Genomic DNA, 19613 nt, shown 5'->3' with positions numbered 1-19613 from the left:
GAGCTCACTTTGTAGCTCAGGCTGGTCTGGCACTCACAGTGATCCTCTTGCCTCAGCCTCCCGAGTGCTGGGGTTACAGGCGTGTGGTAGCACGCCCGGCCATAAAACATGTTAAATCTCTTTCCATCATCTTTCCTCTCTCCTGCCTCCATCTCTTAGGGCCCTTTCTTTTCAGTGTCTCATCCATTCTCTGTTCTTTGGTTTTTAACAGTTTTATGTGATACAATTCACATGCCATACAGCCCATTCATTCCAAGGGTACATATAGATTGGTGTTCTTTAGTATGTTCATTGTGGTGCAACCAGCTTCCTTTGTTTTAGTAAATTTTTATTGAGAATAAACGAACAAATCATGTGTCTATCAGACACTGAGAGGGTCATGGCAACCAGGGCTTCATCCTTCACAGCTTCTGTATAGCAGGGAGTCAGGTGGACTGAGGGTCACCTGGTGACTGTCCTAATACAATGGGCTTGGTGACATGGAGAACACAAGAGCCGGTGTTCTCTGGCATCCCCCGCTCCATGTGGGAGTTCAGGGAAGCCTTTCTGGAGGCCCAGGGCAGGAGCTAGCCAGCAGGGCACAGGGTGAAGACCAGGGTCTGCAGGGAACAGATCTATACCAGCCGGAAGGTTGAGCCTGCTGCAGTGGGTGAGCCTGGAGCTGGAGCTGAGGCCAAGCTGACTCTCTGGGACGTTTTGAGCCAGAGTAGAGCATCTTTTACCTGAGAATAGCAAGGAGGTTTCTCCTTGACTGTGGACTTGCTGTGGGCTCTCTCCTTTGACTCTGGGGAGGGCCAAGCCAGGTGCCTTTCTCCAAACACTTCAGTGGTTTGATGTGACCCAGATCTCCGAGGGAAACACCTAAGAGAATGGAAAGCAGAGACTCAAACGTATTTGTACCTAGTGATCATAGCAGCCCTGTGCGTGATGGCAGTGATGTGGAAACAGCCCCAGGGAATGGATAAGCAGAATGTGGTCCGTCCATACAGTGGAGTAAGTGCAACCATGAAAAGGAGTGGAATTCTCATATATACTGCAGCATGGATATCTTTGAAAGCATTGTGCTCACTAACAGAAGTCAGGCACAAAAGGCCAAAACTGCATGATTCCACTTACAGGAAATGTCCAGAATTAGGCACGTTCACAAAGACAGGAAAGAATGGTTGCCAGGGGCTGAGGGGAGAGAGTGGGGAGTTACTACCTAATTCATATAGCGTTTCTGTTTTTAGTCATGAAAAAAATTCAGAAATGGTGGTGGTGATGGTTGCATGACGCTGGGTGTCCATGATGCCATTCTGTCCCCATCCTCTGAGCCTTTTCTGATGCCGTCCTGCTTACTGGCTTTTCCTCCATCGTGGTCTTTGACGGTTTTGAGTCCTGACCAGTTTCGCCTCCTTTCCTTCTCAGCTGAACTTTGACCTGGACCGGGGCATGTTTCCAGTGGTCATCCAGGCCGTGGTGGATGAGGGAGATGGTGAGCAGTGCTGGCCTTTCCCCTTCCCCATGCCTTTTGAGTGTCTATGGGCCCTGAAGGGTAGAGGCCATTCCTGGGGCCCTTCCCACCTCAGCCAGCAAGAGGAGTCCCTTCCAGAAGGGATGAAGGGCTGTGGAGTGGCCACATGGGGCAGCTTGGAGGACGGGGAGACTGGGGAGACCAGGGAGCCGCTGCAGAGGTGGACAAGATGAGGTTGAGCCCTGGAGCAAGCTCTGGGTGCTGCCCTCAGGTGTGGCTCTGGGAAACCATACTGGAGGGGAAGGGGTACAGGGGCCAGGCAGGTAGGTGGCAAGTTCTCTTTGCCCTGCTCGTTGTCTTGACTGCTCTCTACTCTGTGGTTCTGTCCCCTTGCAGTTGTGGAAGTGGCTGGCCACGCCCATGTGCTTTTGGCTGCCTTTGAAAAGGTAAGTGTCATCCCAGTCACTGTCCTGGGAACTGGGGCACAGGGGTGACTTTTGAGACCAGAAGTCTGAGGCGTGGGGGTCTGGGCTTGGTACAGGGGCCAGGTGTCAGTCCCGGTCAGGTGGAAGATTCTCTGGTCATTCCTAGGTTCCCAGGAGACAATCTAAGGCCGAGAGTCCTCACTCAGAAGCTTTTCAGAGGGGATTTGGAATGGCAAGGGGAAAACATTCTAGAGTGAGGCTAACCCTGTAGATCTTTTAGAATCTGCCCACACAGGCCAGGACGTCCGCATGGACGAGGTTCGTTTGCCAGAGACTAACGTTATACTTGGATGTGGAAAGTGTCAAGGGTGTTACCTCAACCTGGCCTGGCCCTTTTCTGCCAGGCCTGGCATTCTCAGCTGTCACCTGGGACCTGTCATAGTCCCACCTGATGCACTGCCCTCCTCACTTGGCAGTGCTCGGCTCCTTCCTCTAGCTGGCTGCAGCACCCTGACCCCGCAGAGCCAGGCAGGCCTTGTTCCTGTGGGGGAAGCCTTTCCTGATCCACCCGGCCAAGCACTGTCCTTTCTTGTTTGATGTTTGTGAGGGCAGAACTGGCTTCTGATTTGTCGTTGTAGCCTCAGCTGGGCATGACATTGGGCAGAAGATGATCAGTGATGTTGGGGTGAGTGAGGGTCTCCTGCTTCCTAGCATGACCCAAGACCTGTGTAGGTCCCTGCTTGCTGGAGGTAGGGAGTGTGTGATAATGGCCCCCAAGTCCACCTTTCCTTTGCCCTTTGACTTGTCCCAGCATTCTGCGGTTGTAAAGTGTGTCAGTGGCAGGCTGGGGCTCAGGAGACCAGCACCTGGTGGGGAATAGACTCCAGCTTGGGGCTTTCCACCATACCTGTGGACTCTTTGATGCCGGCCCTGGCCCTGCAAGCCCCTGCAGCCCCTGACTGCCTGCCCCGTGGAGTGCAGGTGCTCTTCAGGGCTGGGTCTGGGGCCCATTGGACTTACTTTGTTGTGAGGCTGAGTCTGCTTTCCCAGGGCCAGGACTGTAGACAGCGCTGATGTGAGTGCCTGAGGCAGAGGCCGGCCTCCTCCTCCTGCAGTCCTGGGACCCCCAGCTGTTCTTCCAAAGTCTGGCCTGGTTAGAAGAGGTGGAAACTAGGATCCATGCTACTGGACCACACAGCCAACCTTATGGAAGTCTGTGCATGCCATGCCGTATTACTAGATGACTACAATGGATGCAGGCATGAGAGTCCAGCTTTAACATCAGCACATGGGGGACTTTAAAGTGAGACACCTTGGTGAACACTGTGTGGGTCAGGAGCTACTCTCACATCAGCATTCATGTGAACCAGGACAATGAGGGTGATGAGTTGACCTTGGAAAAAGAAAGGAGAGTTAAATTGAAGAGTAAGGATGTCCTGTCATCCTCCGGAACTAATCAGCTCTTCAGTGAACTGGTGACTACATACCTAGGAGCACCTCACTGGCCTGGGGTTGTGTTGTATCCTGTGGAGAGAATTACAGCCAAACCACATGTAGAGTGAATTGTGACTTTTGGTACTTGGGAGACGTTTGATCTTGCCAATTCCAGAACTTCTGTGCTGATACAGAAGTTGACACAGCTTAGAGGGGATGGAATTGGCGTGTCCTTTCCACATGTCCTCTGGAATTCCTTCCTGGCCGTGATGCTCACGGTGCCACTGGACACGTGGCTTCAAGGGGAAGCAAATTCAGTACATGGCAGGAGGCCTAGAGGGAGACTCACCCAACCCTCCCTTTAACCAGAAGTGGGCATTGAGGACAGAACAGAAAGTGCTGCTGTAAAACCTGGAGGTGCAGAGTGAGGGGGCTGTGTACGCGCTAGAATAACTTTGTTTCCTTATTCACGTAGTACCTGTGAGGGAGTCTTGTCCTACCAAAGGCCTTCCTTCAATACCCCGAAACCACATCAGAATCTCTTATGCAAAATTCCTAAGTCATAGGAACCAACAAAGCCAAGCACTGTGACTCATGGCTTGAGGCTGGCCATGAGGTAGAAGGAGGAATGTGTAGGACTTGGGAAAAAGATTGTGTTTAACTTGCAAAATGGAGCTTTCAACAGTGTCTCAAGCCAGGAGGCTTCTAGTTCTTACTCCCAGGTCATTAAAATATGAAAATCTCACACATACATACACAAATGTAACTATTTACACATTTTCATTTTTTGGCTGAGGCAAATGACTGTCTCCGGCAAACATTCCATTCTGTGCTTTTAATTTAGAGCCCAGTGAGAAGCCACTTTATTTTCGTAGTCCTACATTCTAGAAATTTCCCTAAGAATCCACCAGCCTTACCAGACAATTTTGAGTGCTGATCTTGACTCATAGATCATAATTAGTATTGTTAGAAGATCTCAGCTTTAATCCCATAATTAGTCTTGTCAAACTCTGAGCTGCATATTTCCCTTGATACTGCTGAGCACATTTGTTCTATTTTGTTCTTACTTTTTGGCACCCTGAGCTGTACTGTTTGTGTATACGTGGGCATGCACGTGTGCTGTCTTTCCTAAAAAAGCGAGGCCTTCTGAGAGCAGGAGCTTGTCTGTGTTAGTTTTTGCATCTGAACGCTGCTTTGGGATGTTGGGAAGCCCTGGGTAGTCTTCAGCTTCAGTGTGTTGTTGCGGGGCACTCTGGGTGGTCTTTGGTTTGAGTTAGGTTTGTAGGACAGGACAAGGCCCAGGAGCTTGTATTTTTACAAGGTTCTCCAGGTAGTTTTGGAGCCAAGCCTGAGGACCATAGTTGGAGAAATCCTAGCCTGGCTCTTTAATCTTCACATTGTTCCTTTTTTCAACCCTGGATGTAGACTGGCCAGGGAAGGCCTCAGCTGGCCAAGCAGGAGTGCTTGGAGTTGCCAACTTGGTCTAAAACTTAACCTCTGACTCTGTGTCTTTCCCCTGCAGCACGTGGATGGCAGCTTCTCTGTGAAGCCTTTAAAGCAGAAGCAGATCGTAAGTGTCAGGCAAGACATCATAACTCCTGTTGACTTAAAAGATACATGCACATGGGCACACATAAATCTGTAGGCTCTGTGGGCTGTTTTTCCTTGGCCAGTGTGACTGTGCAGGAGCCTATGGTCGTGAGGACCCCTCTTTGGCCCTAAGTGTGCATGTGCTGCACACCCGCCAGGTATCACAGTAGCTCTCATAGGCCCTGAGTCTTGTTCAGGTTAACCGTGGTGCCTGGAACAGTTTGTGCTCAGTAAATATTTGCTGGATAGGTAGAAGTAGAAGTGGGAGGGAAGACAGAAAACAGAAAAAGCTGCAGCCTCTTCTCTCATAGACTGCTGGAAACAAGGCAGTGTCTGGCAGACCTGGGTTCACTTTTCTAGGGCCTGAAAAGAAGGATGGAAAATCCTACAATAAGTAGGAGCTGTAGACTAGCACAGCTTTTCCTTGAGATCATTAATTTTATGGTTGGTACTGGGAAGCCATTCCTGGTAGCCCTCCACTTACAGGACTATGAGAATTTAGTAGGGGTCGGCTGGGGACATGGGCAGGACTGCTGGGCAGAGCAGGTTTCTGTGGCCTTCTCCTGGCATGTGTCCACCACCTGGCAGTGGAGCTGCACAGGCCTACAGGAGCCCCAGCCATCCTTGCCCCTGGACTCATTCCCTGCACCTTGGAGGTAGTGTTGGCCCAAAATGGCTGCAGAGGAGCCCTCTAATGGGGGCTGGCCAGAGCTTACCATACCTTTTCTGTTCCTCAGGTGGACCGGGTCAGCTACCTACTACAGGAGATCTATGGCATTGAGAACAAGAACAACCAGGAGACCAAGGTGTGTCCTTGTGGGAGCCCGTCTTGACTCCAGGCTGACCATCTACCCCTAGTTTCCACTGCCGCACAGAAGCGCACTCATGGGGGTGACTCGCACTAGTCTTCCTGAGGGGTGTTGGGAAAGAGCCAGTCCCCTTCCTTTCTTCCCCTGGAAGCCCTGGACCCCCAGGTGCCATCGTTTTTTCTTAATTCTTTTAAAAAAGTTAAAGTTTTTGCCTTTTTTTGTTTGCTGGCTCATTTTGCAACCTTGATCCGTGTCCTGCAGAGCAGCCTGGGACCCAGGGACCACACTCCCTCCACTTCCTGCGCTGCCTTGGGTCTTTTCCTTGCAGTCAACAGTCACCACCACCGCCCTCTGCTGGCCGCGTCCCACCTCCTTGCAGACTGGTGTGGGGACTGGCACAGCCAGGGTAGGCAGCAGAGTGTGAAGGTGGAACTTGGTTGACCTCATTTGTTTTGGAAGAGACACAATGTGAATGAGCTGCCCCTGTTGTCTTAAACCTCTCTGAAAGTCCTTCTCCAGCTGCAGTGGGCGAGTGCTGTGCCCATCCACATGCTTTATGACAGTGCCAGGCTTATTTCTCATGAAGGGCCAGATAGTAAATATTTTTGGCCTTATGGGCCGTGTGGCTTCTGTGGCATCTACTCAGAACTGCAGCTGTGGCTCCGAAGCAGCTGTAGACAACAGAGAGGTGTGGCTGTGTTTCAGTAAAACTGTATTTGCGGAAATACGTGGCAGGTAAATTTTTCTGGTGCCTGTTTAAAACGTTCACTCTCAATTCATGTGTTGGTTTGCTTTATGGAAACTTTGACTAATGGTGATATTTCTAATGAGTTAGACTTTTTTAAAAATCAATTTGAGTTTACAGGTCCGCTACCTTTTTTTTTTTGGTGGTACAGGGGATTGAACCCAGGACCTTTCCACTGAGCTACATTTCCAGCTCTTTATTTCTTACCTTGAGACAGGATCTTGCCAAGTTGCCCAGGCTGGACTCAAATTTATGATCTCCCTGCCTCAGCCTCCCCAAGCGCTAGGATTAGAGGCTTGTGTCACCAGATCCAGCTAACCAACTGTCTTCAGCATTTTCTCTTTGGGCCTGAGGCGCAGAAAGGGGCCACATTCTTGTAGTTTGGGAGGGGAACAGGTTCTCTCCTGTATAAGCCTTATGTGCAGCACAGTTCTAGCTGTGGCTCCTCAGGAGTTCTGCCTGGCTGTGTCCACGCCACTCCACCCATCTTTCTGGGCTTCCCCTTGCCATGCAAACCCCCAGGGAGTGGGGATGCTGGTGGCACAGTGGGGCATAGGAAAGCCTGTTCCAGGCAGTGTGACACTCAGCCTTTGACCCTCAGGAGGCCGTTGACCCACAGGCCCTTGTCCCCGCAGCCCTCGGACGATGAGAACAGTGACAATAGCAGCGAGTGCGTGGTGTGTCTGTCAGACCTTCGGGACACGCTGATCCTGCCCTGCCGCCACCTGTGCCTCTGCACCTCCTGTGCTGACACGCTGCGCTACCAGGCCAATAACTGCCCCATCTGCCGGCTGCGTGAGTGCACCCAGGGCCTGCGCCCGTACGGTTCTGCCCACCTGGAAGTCCTGGTTTGGGTAATCGTGGGGGCTGCTAGTCCCCTATTGGCACCCTTGGTCTTTAAGCAGTGTGATATTGCCAACAGATGATTAAAGTTTGTGCCCACATGGGCCTCACTGATAGGAGGTGTTCCAGGGTGGATGTTTGCAGTGATCTTTGAACTAGGTAGAAATTACTTTTTATTTTTTTATTTTGCTTTGTTTTTGTGTTTTTTGAGACAGGGTCTAACTGTATAGCTCAGCTGCCCCTGAACTAACTAGGTAGCTCAGGCAGGCCTCAAATTCACAGCAATCCTCCTGCTTTGGCCTCTTGAGTGCTGAGATTATAGGTGTGCACCACTACCTGGCCATGAACTGGGTAGAAATTGATCAGTGAATGAAATCTTTTTTTTTTTTTTTTTTTGGTTTTTCTCCGGTACCGGGAACCGAACTCACGACCTTGCGCTTGCCAGGCAGGCGCTTTTGCCGCTGAGCTAAGTCCCCAGCCCCAGTGAATGAAATCTTTATTTTAAAGGTTGTGCAAAAAAAGATTTTGATTAAAAATTAAAATGAGTTGAAATTGGGCCACCTGTCACTATCTTGGATTCAGGAAACTAGTAAGGTCATGGCTAGTAAGAGGCAGAGGTGGATTTGGGTGGGGTTTTGATTCATCTCAAAAGCACTAGTGTTCCTAGCCTGTCCTGACCTCCTAGGGTTCTGGGTGGTCAGAGCCTAGTGCAGGGGCCCAGGACCAGGGAGGCCTGATGGAGTGGGTGTGTAGTCTGGGCTGGGCCTTGTCCTTGACCCGTCCCTTCTCCACTGGGCCTCAGATACAGAGCTCTGTGAACCTTGGCTCCAGTCTTTAGCCTGTGTCCTTCCTGGGCTGCTCAGTCTCTGAGCATAGATGGTGTGGAGATGAGGCTGACTGTTGCAGAAGACGCGGGAGCTGTGGGGTTATGCAGTGAGTAGAGGAAGGTCTCTTGGCTGCATTGAGTGTGAGAGAGCGAAGTGAGAACAGTGAGGTGTGGTGAGGAAGCATCTCTGAGGTCCCAAGTCTTAGGGATGGGGCACCAGGTACTGCTGGCCAGTTCCACCAGGAACTGCCCACAGGAGGAGCCTAGAGTCTATGTCCTAATTTGTCCTCTCGCGGTGTTCCTGGTGTGGGATGCCAGGAAGCTCCCAGCTACCGATCTACTCTCTGGGCTCAGCGCTATAGCACTGGTGGTGTCAGCTGCCGTCACAACTGCCATCTAGCACTAGTCTGTGGTGTTGGATGGTTCATGGTGCCGCCACTTAGAAACTACACTTGCTGTCATGGCTGTGTCTCTCCCTGCTTGGTGCCGTGTATCAAGGATCCATTCTGCCCCTGACTGGAAACATGTCACTTGTCCCAGGACTGCTGCGGGTCGGAGGGTGTGATCCTGGGCTTGAGGGTCTCCAGCTGCTGGGGCTGCTTGCTAACACACATCCCTCCCTCTGCCACAGCATTCCGGGCCCTCTTGCAGATCCGGGCTGTGCGGAAGAAGCCGGGGGCCCTGTCCCCCATCTCCTTCAGCCCTGTCCTGGCCCAGAGCATGGACCACGATGAACACTCTGTAAGTTCCTCCCCTGCCTCCCTCCTCTGTCCACTAGGCAATGTGGCCCCACAGGAGCTGTGAGGTATTAGTGGGGGACTAGGCTGGGCCTGTGGTGTTGGCTGCTGAGGTGATTGTTGGTCCTGGCCAACAGAAGAGCCTGCAAGCAGGCCTGGTCTCTGCTGAGTTCACATCGGTGTTTGTCACCTTCTCCACCAAGCCAGACTAATCAGGCACCCCTGCCTCTTAGTACGTGAGACGTGTTACCATTCCTCATAAATGTGCCGAGCCTGCTGGCCTCAGCCTGGGCACTCCAGGGCCTCGAAGGGGCTTCAGCAGGTGGCCCACCAAGCCTCCCTTATGGGACCAGGTAGGTAGACCTTGCTTTAGGCAGGCACTACCCATTTCAAGAACTTGAAGGGCATACGAGAGGGAAGTAGAGAGACAGTGCTGGGCAGGGAGAGAGACCCAGACACAGAGACAGATGCAAGAGTTGGGCTGGGGGTGGGTAGGAGAGGCTGAGGTGGAAGCGGGTGGTGGGAGTGAGTAGGATGGAGACATCTGGGCAGGTCTGGGCTTTGCTCCCTGCTCCCCGCTGCCTGTGAGCGCAGGCAGTGAGGGAGCCATTGTTTGGCTCTCCGCTGAGGCCATGGGTCCAGTGGTTTTGAAGGCCTTGCCTCCACTTTAAAGAGCAGACTAAAGCCTGTGGACTGGCACACCCCAAGACAGGCCTGCTTTGGACGTCGCATTTGTAGGCCTCCTTTATCTGCGTTAGACTCGGCCTGGGTTGGCTGAGCGCCCTAGTTGCAGGTGTGATGTGATTGTTTACACAGTGTTTCTGAAAGTTGTACAAACATTTAGAAGCCGAGAAACTTCCCTTAAAACCCAGAGTTTTGGCTTCTCTGTCAAAATCTGAGATAGTGGCTAGGTGTGAAGGCACAAGCCTGTTACCGCAGGTACTTTGGAGGCTGAAGGGGAAGGATCATACAAGTTTGAGGCTGACCTGAGCAACTGAGCAAGACCCTGTCTCAAAATCAAATAAAAAGGGTTGGGGATGTAGCTCAGGGCAAAGGCTGAGTTCCCAGCACCCTTCCTCCCCAAGTCCGAGGCTGTGTTCTGGCAGCTGCAGCAGAGGCACCGTTGTGCTGGAGTGGTCTCCAACACTGAAGCCCACTCCTGGCTGCAGTGGGGCCAGCCCTGCAGTCTTGCTTACTGGGCTCGCTCAGCACAAGGGCTCCTGAACTGAGGCCCTCCCCATATGTAGCATTGGCTTTGCTCCACACCATACTTTCTGCTCATGACAACAACTTACATGTGATCTGCTACTTGAAAGAGAGGTCTAAATATTTCATTGGGATTGACTGATCCTTGGTGGTGGTGGGTTGATTGTTGTTGTTCTTTCCCCTCCCAGTTTCTGCCCTGGTTGAGGGTCAAGCGAGTCCCTTCCTGTTCATCTCTTACTCGAAGTGAACTGAGGCGCTTCCCCCAGTGCAGGAAATAGGCCCTTGTTGCGCCACCACCCAAGTGGCTCTGCCTTGCCCTGGGAGGGCCACTACCTTCCCAGGACCCCTCTCTGTCCCTGTCAGGGTTCAGAGTGCTTGCTAAGGATGTTCTTGTTTCCTGTCTGGGCCATTTCCATGTACACCCAGAAAGAGCCCATATTTGATATTTTCTGCAGGGAGCCATTGAGATAATCATGGGGTTGAATACCTATGTACCCACTCTTTTTTTTTTTTTTTTTTTTGGTACTGGGAATCAAACTCAAGACCTTGAGCTTGCCAGGCAAGTGCTGTGCCGCTGAGCTACATCCCCGGGCCTGTACCCACTCTCACACCCACCTTGGCCCAGACCTGCTACTCTGGGGTGACCTGGACCGTGGTAGTAGTGGGGGCTGGGCTTGGGTTGGATTCCATATCCTTGCTGCTGCAAGTGGAACCAGCCGTCTGGCTCCTGGGAGCCAGTGAGATGTGCAGGCAGCCTGCCCAGAGCCTTGATTCAGAACCTGGGTTTAGTGTGGTTCTGAGGTCTACATGCATGTGAAGTGTGCAGAGTGCCCGAAGGACAGCAAACCAGAGACCCTGTCCCACCACCCCAGTGCCAGCGTCGTATGAGGGGTAGTTGTTGTAAAACGTATGATTTTTATCTTGACAGTGTCCCTTTAAAAAATCAAAGTCGCACCCCGCCTCCCTGGCCAGCAAGAAACCTAAAAGGGAAACAGTAAGTGTGCTTGGTCCTACAGCTACGTTTTTGCCCCAAACCCTTATTTTTAAACCAATGACAAGTGTGGGAAGTCATTTTCACCCCAGGCTAATATGTTTGATTAACGCACTCTGTCAAATCCGCTCTCCCCAGTCCCGCCGACCCTGTCCAGGAAGGGAGTTTTGTGGAACAAGCAAAGCTCAAGGTCTGTTGGCAAAAAGCCAGTCCCCCAGGTCCTGCTGCAGGGTGACAGTGGCCTCAGGCCCTCCCCTCTTCACCAGCTTTGCCTTGCCTGTGGCTCCTCCAGTGCTCCCGTTTCCCTTTTATTTCTTGCTGGCAGTGGAGTGGATATTGAAGGTGGAACTAATGTTGCTGCTATTTTTGCAAACAGCATACCCTGTGCATGCTCACTGGTCTTGCTTCCCCTGCTCTCTGCCCTTTGGATTTTGGCTCTTGGGGTGGACTCTAGTTATCCAGCATTTTCCCTACATCCCAGGGTATAGATGTGGGGACTGGAAAGTAGGTAGCCACAAGATCCAGCCTCTCCGCAGTCTCTGCTGGCCTCGTAGACCGGCTGGAATCCCACACCACTTGCTGTAACTTAGAGAGGTGGAAATCACTGAAGAAACAGCCCAGAGCTTTTCCTTTTCAGAAGAGTGAAGGACTCAGAGCAGTTCTTCACCTCTAAATTCAAGGCAGGTAGGAGCAGCTGTGGGGTCGACAGAGGTCCAGGATGCACCCCAAGCCCAGTGCCGTCTTTAGTCCCCAGGGATGCTCCTCAATCCCTGTTCCTTCCAGAGCCTCTGTAGGGCAGGCCGGAACCTCATGTTCGGAGCACTTGTGAGCATTTTGCCTCTTTATTCGGTTTTATGAAAGGGAGATGGGGCCTGCACTGCCCTCTTCAGCGGCCCCGTGGCCGGGCTGCTGCTCCCTGGCATGCAGGCCTTTCCCGCTCCGCGCCCCCAGCCTTGTCAGTTCCATCCATTTCCAGTTAAGGCTGCAGTAGCTCTTGCCCACATTGTCCCCCTCCTCCAGGTCAGCACTCCTGAGGCCAGACTTCCCCTGGTCCAGGGCACGCGTTTGCACCCATTCTATCTCTGGCATGGCTCTGCTTTCCCTGCTCCTGAGTGCTCCCTTCTGTCACTAACCCCAACTCTCCACCCCTGCAAGGCAGGAGCAGGAGGCCAGGTAGGGGCTGGCCGAGGGCGGGTGTTGGGTGCCTCTTGCAGATGCCCCCTCACCCATCATCCTGGGCATCTGAGGGGTGGGTGCTGGAGCTGATGGATGAGGGAGCCGAGCAGGATGGCTTCATTGCCAAGACAGTCACCTTCCGAAGGAGGAGGACTTCTAAGCCCCTGGAAGGTGGAGTGGGCACAGGATGGTCAGCAGGAGAGCCTGGGGGGTAGAAGGTCCCTGGCACCTGAGCCCCGTTTTTGGCTGGCCCCTCTTCATCTGCCTTTGTCCCCCTGCAGAGCTCTGACAGCATCCCACCTGGCTATGAGCCCATCTCCCTGCTTGAAGCACTCAACGGCCTGCGGGCCGTCTCCCCGGCCATCCCTTCAGCACCCCTTTATGAGGAAATCACTTACTCGGGAGTCTCGGAGGGCCTTTCCCAGGCCAGCTGTCCACTTGCTGTAATCGACCAGGTCCTAGAAACCAGCCACCAGAGCAGGCAGCGGAACAAGTCTCCTGACAGGTGAGGCCCAGAGCATGACACCCCGTGTTGGGCAGTGCATGTGTATGGGGGTGGGGGTGTGTGAGAAGTACAAGGTGTGTCTATGGTTTGACATCATTTCCGAACACGTTTTTTTGTGATTCGGTCCAAGAAGGACTCCTAAGACCCAGTAGCAGGTCTGTTTATGGCAGCAGAGCAGAGGCAGCAGCTCTCTCCCTCCCTGTCCTGGTCCCAGCCCACACTGGTGGGACTGCTGCTCTCTCTTGGCAGACGTAGGGGCGTGTGCCATGTCTCTGCACTAGGGCCCAGTTGAGCCTTAGGGTTCCAGGAATTTGTGGCAGCTCGTCACGTATGCATGTCCCACCACACGGCCAGTGATGTCACTCAAACTCAGGCCCTAAGGAGGAAGCAGGTGCACACTGTGGGACCTGCTGAGCCTGGGGCATGGTCTTTTCCAGGCTTTGACAAGAGCATCAGTCACAGACTCCATGGGCCTCTGAGGGACCACACTCCTCAGCTGGCCAGGGGTAGTTGTGGCCCTTAAGGATTGCAGGGAGTGACTAGTCAGCCTGCTGGTTTGCCTCCCTTATGGTGGGACAGTGTTTTGTTGTATTGGCGATTGAATCCAGGACATTTATACCAAGCTACATCCCCAGCCCCTTTTTTATTTGACAGAATGTCACTGTTGCTAAGTTGCCCAGGCTAGGTAAATTGCAGTCCTCCTGCCTCAGCCTCCCAGCGTGATGGGATTACAGTCGTGCACCTCCATACCAACTATATTTTTTAGTGGAAAAATACAGGGAAGGGTCATGTTCTGTGCTACCACCGTGTTCCCTGCACTGAACCCATGTGGCAGAGCGACTCTGGAGATACAAAGAGACGTACGCCGGTCTTTCCTGCTGCTCCCACCTGTGTCTCCAGTGTTGGCGGTTTCTCTTCTCTTCTAGAAATGAGCGGATGTTGGGCCTGTGATGTGTCCCTTAGAGGACCTCCGTTGGCAGCTCTGAGTTGCTAGTCAGGGCTGCACAGTGTCTGCGGTGGCTCCAGTCCCCAGGGAGCGTCTTTGCTTGGCTCCTGGTAGACAGGCAAAGGTGGATATGCTTGGGTGGGATTGGTGCTCCTGGCCTAGCTGTCCTTCACATGCCACCCCTTCTGTCCCTAGCACTCTGCGGTCCCCGTCATCCCCCATCCACGAGGAGGATGAGGAGAAGCTCTCTGAGGACTTGGAAGCTCCTCTCCCACCAGGTGGCCCGGAGCTGGCCCTGGGGGAGAGCAGCTCCCCCGAGGTGAGACTTGACCCAGGTGAGGCCCCATCCCGCTGCCTCTGGGCCCGGCCTCGTGGCCCCCCAGTTGTGTGTCCTCAGCTGTGGGTTGGGGTGCCATGTGGTGGAGTCACAGTGAGAGCTGCAGGCGAGCCGATGTGTGAGGCTGAGTGCCCAGTAACATCTCTGTGTCCTGTAGTGGTGGCTGCCGCCATTGCCCTCTGCCTGGTCTCAGGAGCTCAGCACCAGACCTGCTGCAAAGCTCCAAGTGGCCTTTCCTCTGTCTCCTAGAGTTTCCTAACGGAAGAGGTCGATGAGCCGTCGCTGAAGCAAGGTGAGCCCCTTGACCCTCAGAAGCCCCTCTTCAGAGCCTTCCCCGAAGCTCCTTCTGCTGGGCAAGCTTTGGACACAGGCCCAAACAGCCCTGCTGCTGCTGGGGTCTCCTGACTACTCCCGCACGTTTCCTAGGAACTGTCATTGTGTTTCTGGCCTTGGGCCATCGATCCACCTGTTGGCGGAGGCCTTGTTACTGGTTGGCCTCTCATGCCTGGCCAGGACGGGACAACTTGAGCGGGGGCAAGGGTGTGTTTGCTGTTTTTGTGGGTTGCCTTGTCATCTCTCCTGGCTGAAATGAAAATGAGGATGACCGAATCTCCTCGCCCCCTCCATTAGCAGGACTGCACGGCCAGTGCGGGGTGGCCTGCGCACCCAGGAGGCTGTGGCACGTGAGGAGGTGCCTTCCCAAGCCTCCCTCCACCGTCTCAGCCTTCCTCACCAGTATCCTTGCTGGAAAGTCGAGGAAAGAAGGCTCAGAGCTGGCATCAAGGGCCACTTAAAGGAGGTGACAGAGTCATGATTTGGTCCTTGCTGGTGGCAGACCAAGTAGTATGGTGAAGGCCCAAATGTAAGCCGCTCTGTTGTGGGAACCACATCCCTCCCGGGGGAGCTCCTCTTTAGCTGTGCAGGCTGCTGGGCCAGGGTCTTCAGACACAAGAGGACCCGGGGCCTGGGCCTGGGCCGTCTCCTGGAAATGGCGCTGCACTCCACTCTCTAGATCTCACCTCTCAGGTTTCTGTTTTGGGAGCTGGGGCTGTGAGTGGAGAATTCAGAGCCTCAGCTTTCTGACCTTGAACTTGGACCCTTCCTCCACTTCTGAGTGCCTCTGCCTGGGCAGGAGCACATGTGGGGACGGGGTGCCCTGGCTTACTTGGGACCCTCTTCTGCCAAGGACACTGTCAGCAGCACTGGGAAGGGCAGGTCCCAAGCTGAGGGTACGTGTGTGGGTAGAACCAGGCTTTGTAGCTCACCATGAAGGACAGCAGGGCTACAGACCAGGCAGGGATGAGCAGGGAACAGTAACACTTTTATAATACAAACAGAAAAAGCCCACGCTTGGGGGAGAGAAAGAGAGAAAGGGAAGTGTCCACCTTTGGGGCCACTGGAGAACTGGTGGAATCAGCGTGGAGTCAGGTTGGAGCCCAGTGCCTGTCAACCACAGGGACCTGCCGGGACCTTCCCCTGCTGGTTGGTCCTGACCTTGCTCCCCTCCCCCACCTGCTGCAGGGAGCCAAGTGGCATCCATCGAGGAGGTCCTGCAGGATGGCAGCCCGGAGCACCAAGGCTGTGCCCAGTCAGGTCCTCCAGCTGACATCTACCTGCCAGGTAATGGCATGAGGGTGCCGCCTAGGCCTAAGGACGGCTTGCTCTGAAGCCTTGTGAGTGGCAGAAAGGGCTGGCTCCTTGGGAGCTCAGTTCCTGTCCCTGGCTGTTAGGAGTGTTACTGCACTCCTGCCAACCCCTAAAGCAAGACTTGGGCCAGGCCCACACCTGCTTGATGTACTCCTGCTGGCCCTGGATCTCTGGGGCAGAGCCCCTGCCTGAGGCCCCTTCCTGCTCTGCAGTGTGTTTGGCCTTGGGAAAGAAGAAGAGGCCGTGTGTAGAAGGACATCGTCGTAACACCCGCCCCCCTCCCCGCAACACACACACCTTCTAGGGCCCAGATGGGCCAGTCTGGTCCCTACTGGGATTGCTGTCTTTCATCCCTGGTCCTACAAAACTAAAGGCAGAGGCCTAGGGTCATGCTGGGTGCCCAAGGGTGCAGCCCTGGCCCAGGGGCCTGGCTTCTAAAGCCAGAAGTAGTGCTGTGCCCGCTGCATGTATCGTCCGCATGCCCTTCCCAGGCTGGCAGCTGGAGTGGGGGTAGGGAGGACAAGGCAGCACTGCGGTGTCTCTGTTGTGGAAGTCTAGCTGAGAGGAGACAGTGTGTGCACATTCTGTGTCTAGATCCCCTCCTTGTCCTAAGGTCGGTGCCTGTGCTGGGGAGTGCTCTGGCTCATCTCCCTCCTCCCTGCCTAGCACGGGTCGTGCTCTCTCAGTGTAGAGGAGTGAGCTGGTGTGAGACCCTTTCTGCCTGCTGTGCTGGGCAGCTTTGGGGCAATGAGCCCTCCTGCTCCCCTTCAGGGCTTCCCTCTGCTTTCCATCTTTGTCCTCCTCCATGTCTTCCAGTGCCTCCACAGCTGCTGAACCTTTGCCCCTGAAAGGTGGCTTCCAGCAGGCCTGGCTTGAGGAGCTGGAGGTTTTCTCCCTAGCCTAGGCAGCCTGATCTGGCTTATCTAGTGAGTTGGGTCCCGAGAGCAGTGGCTTGGCCCCAGTACATGTAGCTGCTGTCCCCAAGAGCCAGGACCTGGAGGATCAGAGAGCCTCGGGAAGACACTAGACAGTATCCCAGGGGCATCTCACACGGTTGATTCCTGGTGGCCCCACAGTAGACAGACTCTCAGCTGTCCGCCTGGGGCTTTAAGCAACAATTCAAATAGACCTCAGCTGTGTGAGGCCCTGTGTCTTCTGTGCTGTAGCACAGTCCTCACAGGGGGCATGGAAGTGACAGTCTAGCAATGAGCCGAGCAGGCCTCTGAGGGAGGTGGGCAGGCTGCCGAGGCCCTGTGCCTTGGAGAAGCTGCCCGCTGGGGTGGCTGTGACTACCAGCCTATTCTTACACAGGCTGGTCCCTGCTGTATCCTGCGGGTTGGCCAGGGGGGTTCTAGCTTAGGTCAGTGGTGGTGAACCTATGGCACGAGTGCTGCAGTGGACTATCTGTATCATTGAAAACTGGAAGGTTCGCCATCACTGGCCTAGGTGGCAGCACCGATCTGGCCAGTGCTGACCTGGTTGAGGGAGAGGCCAGCAGCCTGCGGGACTTGCAGCTTTCCGGCCAGGCTTACAGGGGTGATCTGTCCCAAGGGACACGGACCTCACTTGCCCTCAGTGTGGTTATAAGAGCAAGTCTGCTGTTCCTGCCAGACACCCAGTGGGTATGACGCACCTGTCTCAGGGCTCTGAGTTGATGGGAGCAGGTGAGGAGGGTACCAGCCGAGCATGATCGTCCCTCTGCTCCCGCCCACAGGATGGTCCACATCCATGGAGACACCCCACAGCCTCAGCACCACTGGACCCCCTTGGCCTCCGCTTGCTGGCTCCAGTCCTGATCCTGCGACCTCTGACCTGACCCCACTGTGAGAGCCTGGTCCTGCTAGCAGCATGGAGCCCTCAGCCCCCCAGACTCTGCTGAGGGACTGCCCTGGACCTCAGTGTGACCCCAGCCTCTCCTCTCTGCACGCCCTGTGTGGCACCAGCCTCTGAGGGGCCAGGTGACCCTCGATCAAAGAGCACAGTGGATTGTCCACTCTACAGACCCTCTTTTTCTATGGTTGATATATTTGTAAATGGTACAAGCTAAAGGATAGCGGCTCTTAACCCTGGGCGCTGGGCCCTGGGGTTCCCCAAAGGCCAGTGTCAATACTCAGAAAACTGGCGGAAGAGGAGTTATTGGTGGATGAATGTGCTGTTTTCACAGAATTTCTAGATGGGGGAGGGGCCCCACGTCACGGTCAATGAAGGAAACAGTGCCTGTCTGCCCACCCCGCTTTCATGTTCCTTGTGGTGGACCGGCCCTTGCTGCTACTTTTCCGTCCTGGTGTTGTTGTGGCCAGGGGTGGCCTTCCCTGGTGCTGAGGGCCCACCTGCTCTGCTCTCTGCTCTGAGCCCTTCAGTACCCAGGTATCTGCCCCAGCGCACAGCCCTTTCCCTGCACCCATATGTAGCGGTTGGTTCCCTGTGGCCTGGACCCGAGTCCTGTGCTTTCCCACTGCTTTGCTCCCTCTTCTGATGCCTCTGCAGTAGTGGCATTTCTCCACAGCTGCTGCTGCTGCTGAGAATGTGCAGCAGCTTCCTTGGTTCCTCTGTTGCCTTTTTTTTTTTTTTTTGAGATAGGGTCTTGCTATATAGTTCAGGCTGCCCCTGAACTCACTATGTAGCCCAGGCTGGCCTCTAACTTGTGGCAATCCTCCTGCCCCAGCTTTCCAAGTGCTGGCCTTACAGGTGTATGCCACCATGCCTGGCCCCTGTTGCCTTTTCTATGTATCTTTCTTTTCTCTTACTTTGTTTGAGTGGAGCCTGCTTGGGGAGAGAGGAGACCAAAAGCCCCCATCGGGGCAGACTCCCAGCTGTGATGCTGTACTTCCAGTGCAGCCTTTGAAAGAAGTGCAAGGGTTCCAGATGCTCATGCCTCCATGGGGCCTGGAGCCTGTGCTGTGTGCAGTGTCCTGGCCAGGGAGGGTGGAGGGCCCCAGCCTGGGGAGCTTCAATGCCCCGTCTCCCCTGGGAGGATGCCTGAGAGGTAGAGCCTTCCCTGGGACTGTGTGGCTCATGCACCAGCTTTCCCATCGGCACGCTAGGGGGAGAAACCTAGGGGTGGCCACCGTGTTCTTAGGTCATTGCTATGCAAAGTGCATCTTGATACCCTGCTTCCCCCTGCCTGCCATAGGTTCACACATGCACACCCCTCTCCTGGACAGTATTGGTGGCAGTACTTTGAAGGATGGGATGTAGATTAGTCCGCCCTGGACTTAACCGTGCTATCATTTGATGTACTTTGACTGGCTAGTTGTTTTTACTGTATATTTATAGTAATAAAATCACGCAGCAATATCCTGGCTGGGGCAGTGACTGTTTCTTGGTGCACAGGCAAAATGCTGAGTGGTGGGTGGTTCCTGGTAACTTGTGGCTTCTGCCTCAGTTTCCTCATGTAAGATGGCAATGACAGCATCAGTCTCCCACACTGGCAAGGGTTTCTTACCTTTTTATCTTTGTCATTGCTCTGGTTGCTGTGAAACTGGAGGAGCTGGCTGTCAGGAGTGTGCTTTGTTGCACCACCTTGATTTCAGATTCCTGCCACCAGTGTTTACTAAGCACCAGCTGTGTGTCAGGGAAAACAGACCAGGTTCAGGCTCCTGGCATTTGCATTGGAGCCAGTGAGACACACTGACCAATCTTTTAGGTAAGATCAGTGGGGTTATCAAGCAGGCTTTCTTGAGCCCTGAAAGACAAGTGCTTCAAGCAGTTAGCACAGCAGGTGCAAAGGCCAGGTGGCAGGAGTAGACTCAGTGTACCCTATTGGAGAAGAACTCATTGGCTGGATAACAGGAGCAAGGGTTGTTGGCCAATACTGAGGACCTTGTAGAATGGTGTTTTGTTTGTAAGGGATAGTTTTGGTCTTCTTTTTTTTTTTCTTTGTCTTTTTGAGACAGGGTCTCACTATGCAGTTCAGGCTGGTCTCAAACTCAAAATGATCCTC

At 54.0% G+C, this 19613-nt stretch overlaps 1 protein-coding gene across 1 annotated transcript in view; it reads left to right on the top strand.

Annotated features, from left to right (window-relative positions):
• Window positions 1-18241, top strand: part of Mgrn1 (mahogunin ring finger 1, E3 ubiquitin protein ligase) — a gene marked incomplete at its 5' end in the record, with an annotated part of 42922 nt that extends 24681 nt beyond the window's left edge. The window contains 12 exon segments of the mRNA XM_005391278.2: window positions 1408-1474; window positions 1850-1899; window positions 4835-4882; window positions 5640-5708; window positions 7092-7251; window positions 8757-8866; window positions 10997-11062; window positions 12517-12740; window positions 13882-14005; window positions 14273-14315; window positions 15545-15643; window positions 17385-18241. Of these exon segments, the coding sequence (XP_005391335.1) occupies window positions 1408-1474; window positions 1850-1899; window positions 4835-4882; window positions 5640-5708; window positions 7092-7251; window positions 8757-8866; window positions 10997-11062; window positions 12517-12740; window positions 13882-14005; window positions 14273-14315; window positions 15545-15643; window positions 17385-17497 (1173 nt within the window). The 3' untranslated portion in view covers window positions 17498-18241.
• Between the last annotated feature and the right edge of the window lie 1372 nt (window positions 18242-19613).

The sequence above is a fragment of the Chinchilla lanigera genome, unplaced genomic scaffold (assembly GCF_000276665.1).
Source record: "Chinchilla lanigera isolate Chin_1 unplaced genomic scaffold, ChiLan1.0 scaffold00041, whole genome shotgun sequence".
In the NCBI taxonomy this organism is placed as follows: Eukaryota; Metazoa; Chordata; class Mammalia; order Rodentia; family Chinchillidae; genus Chinchilla; species Chinchilla lanigera.
Note: the sequence above shows the minus strand (reverse complement) of the source record. Positions and strands in the feature narration are given on the sequence as shown.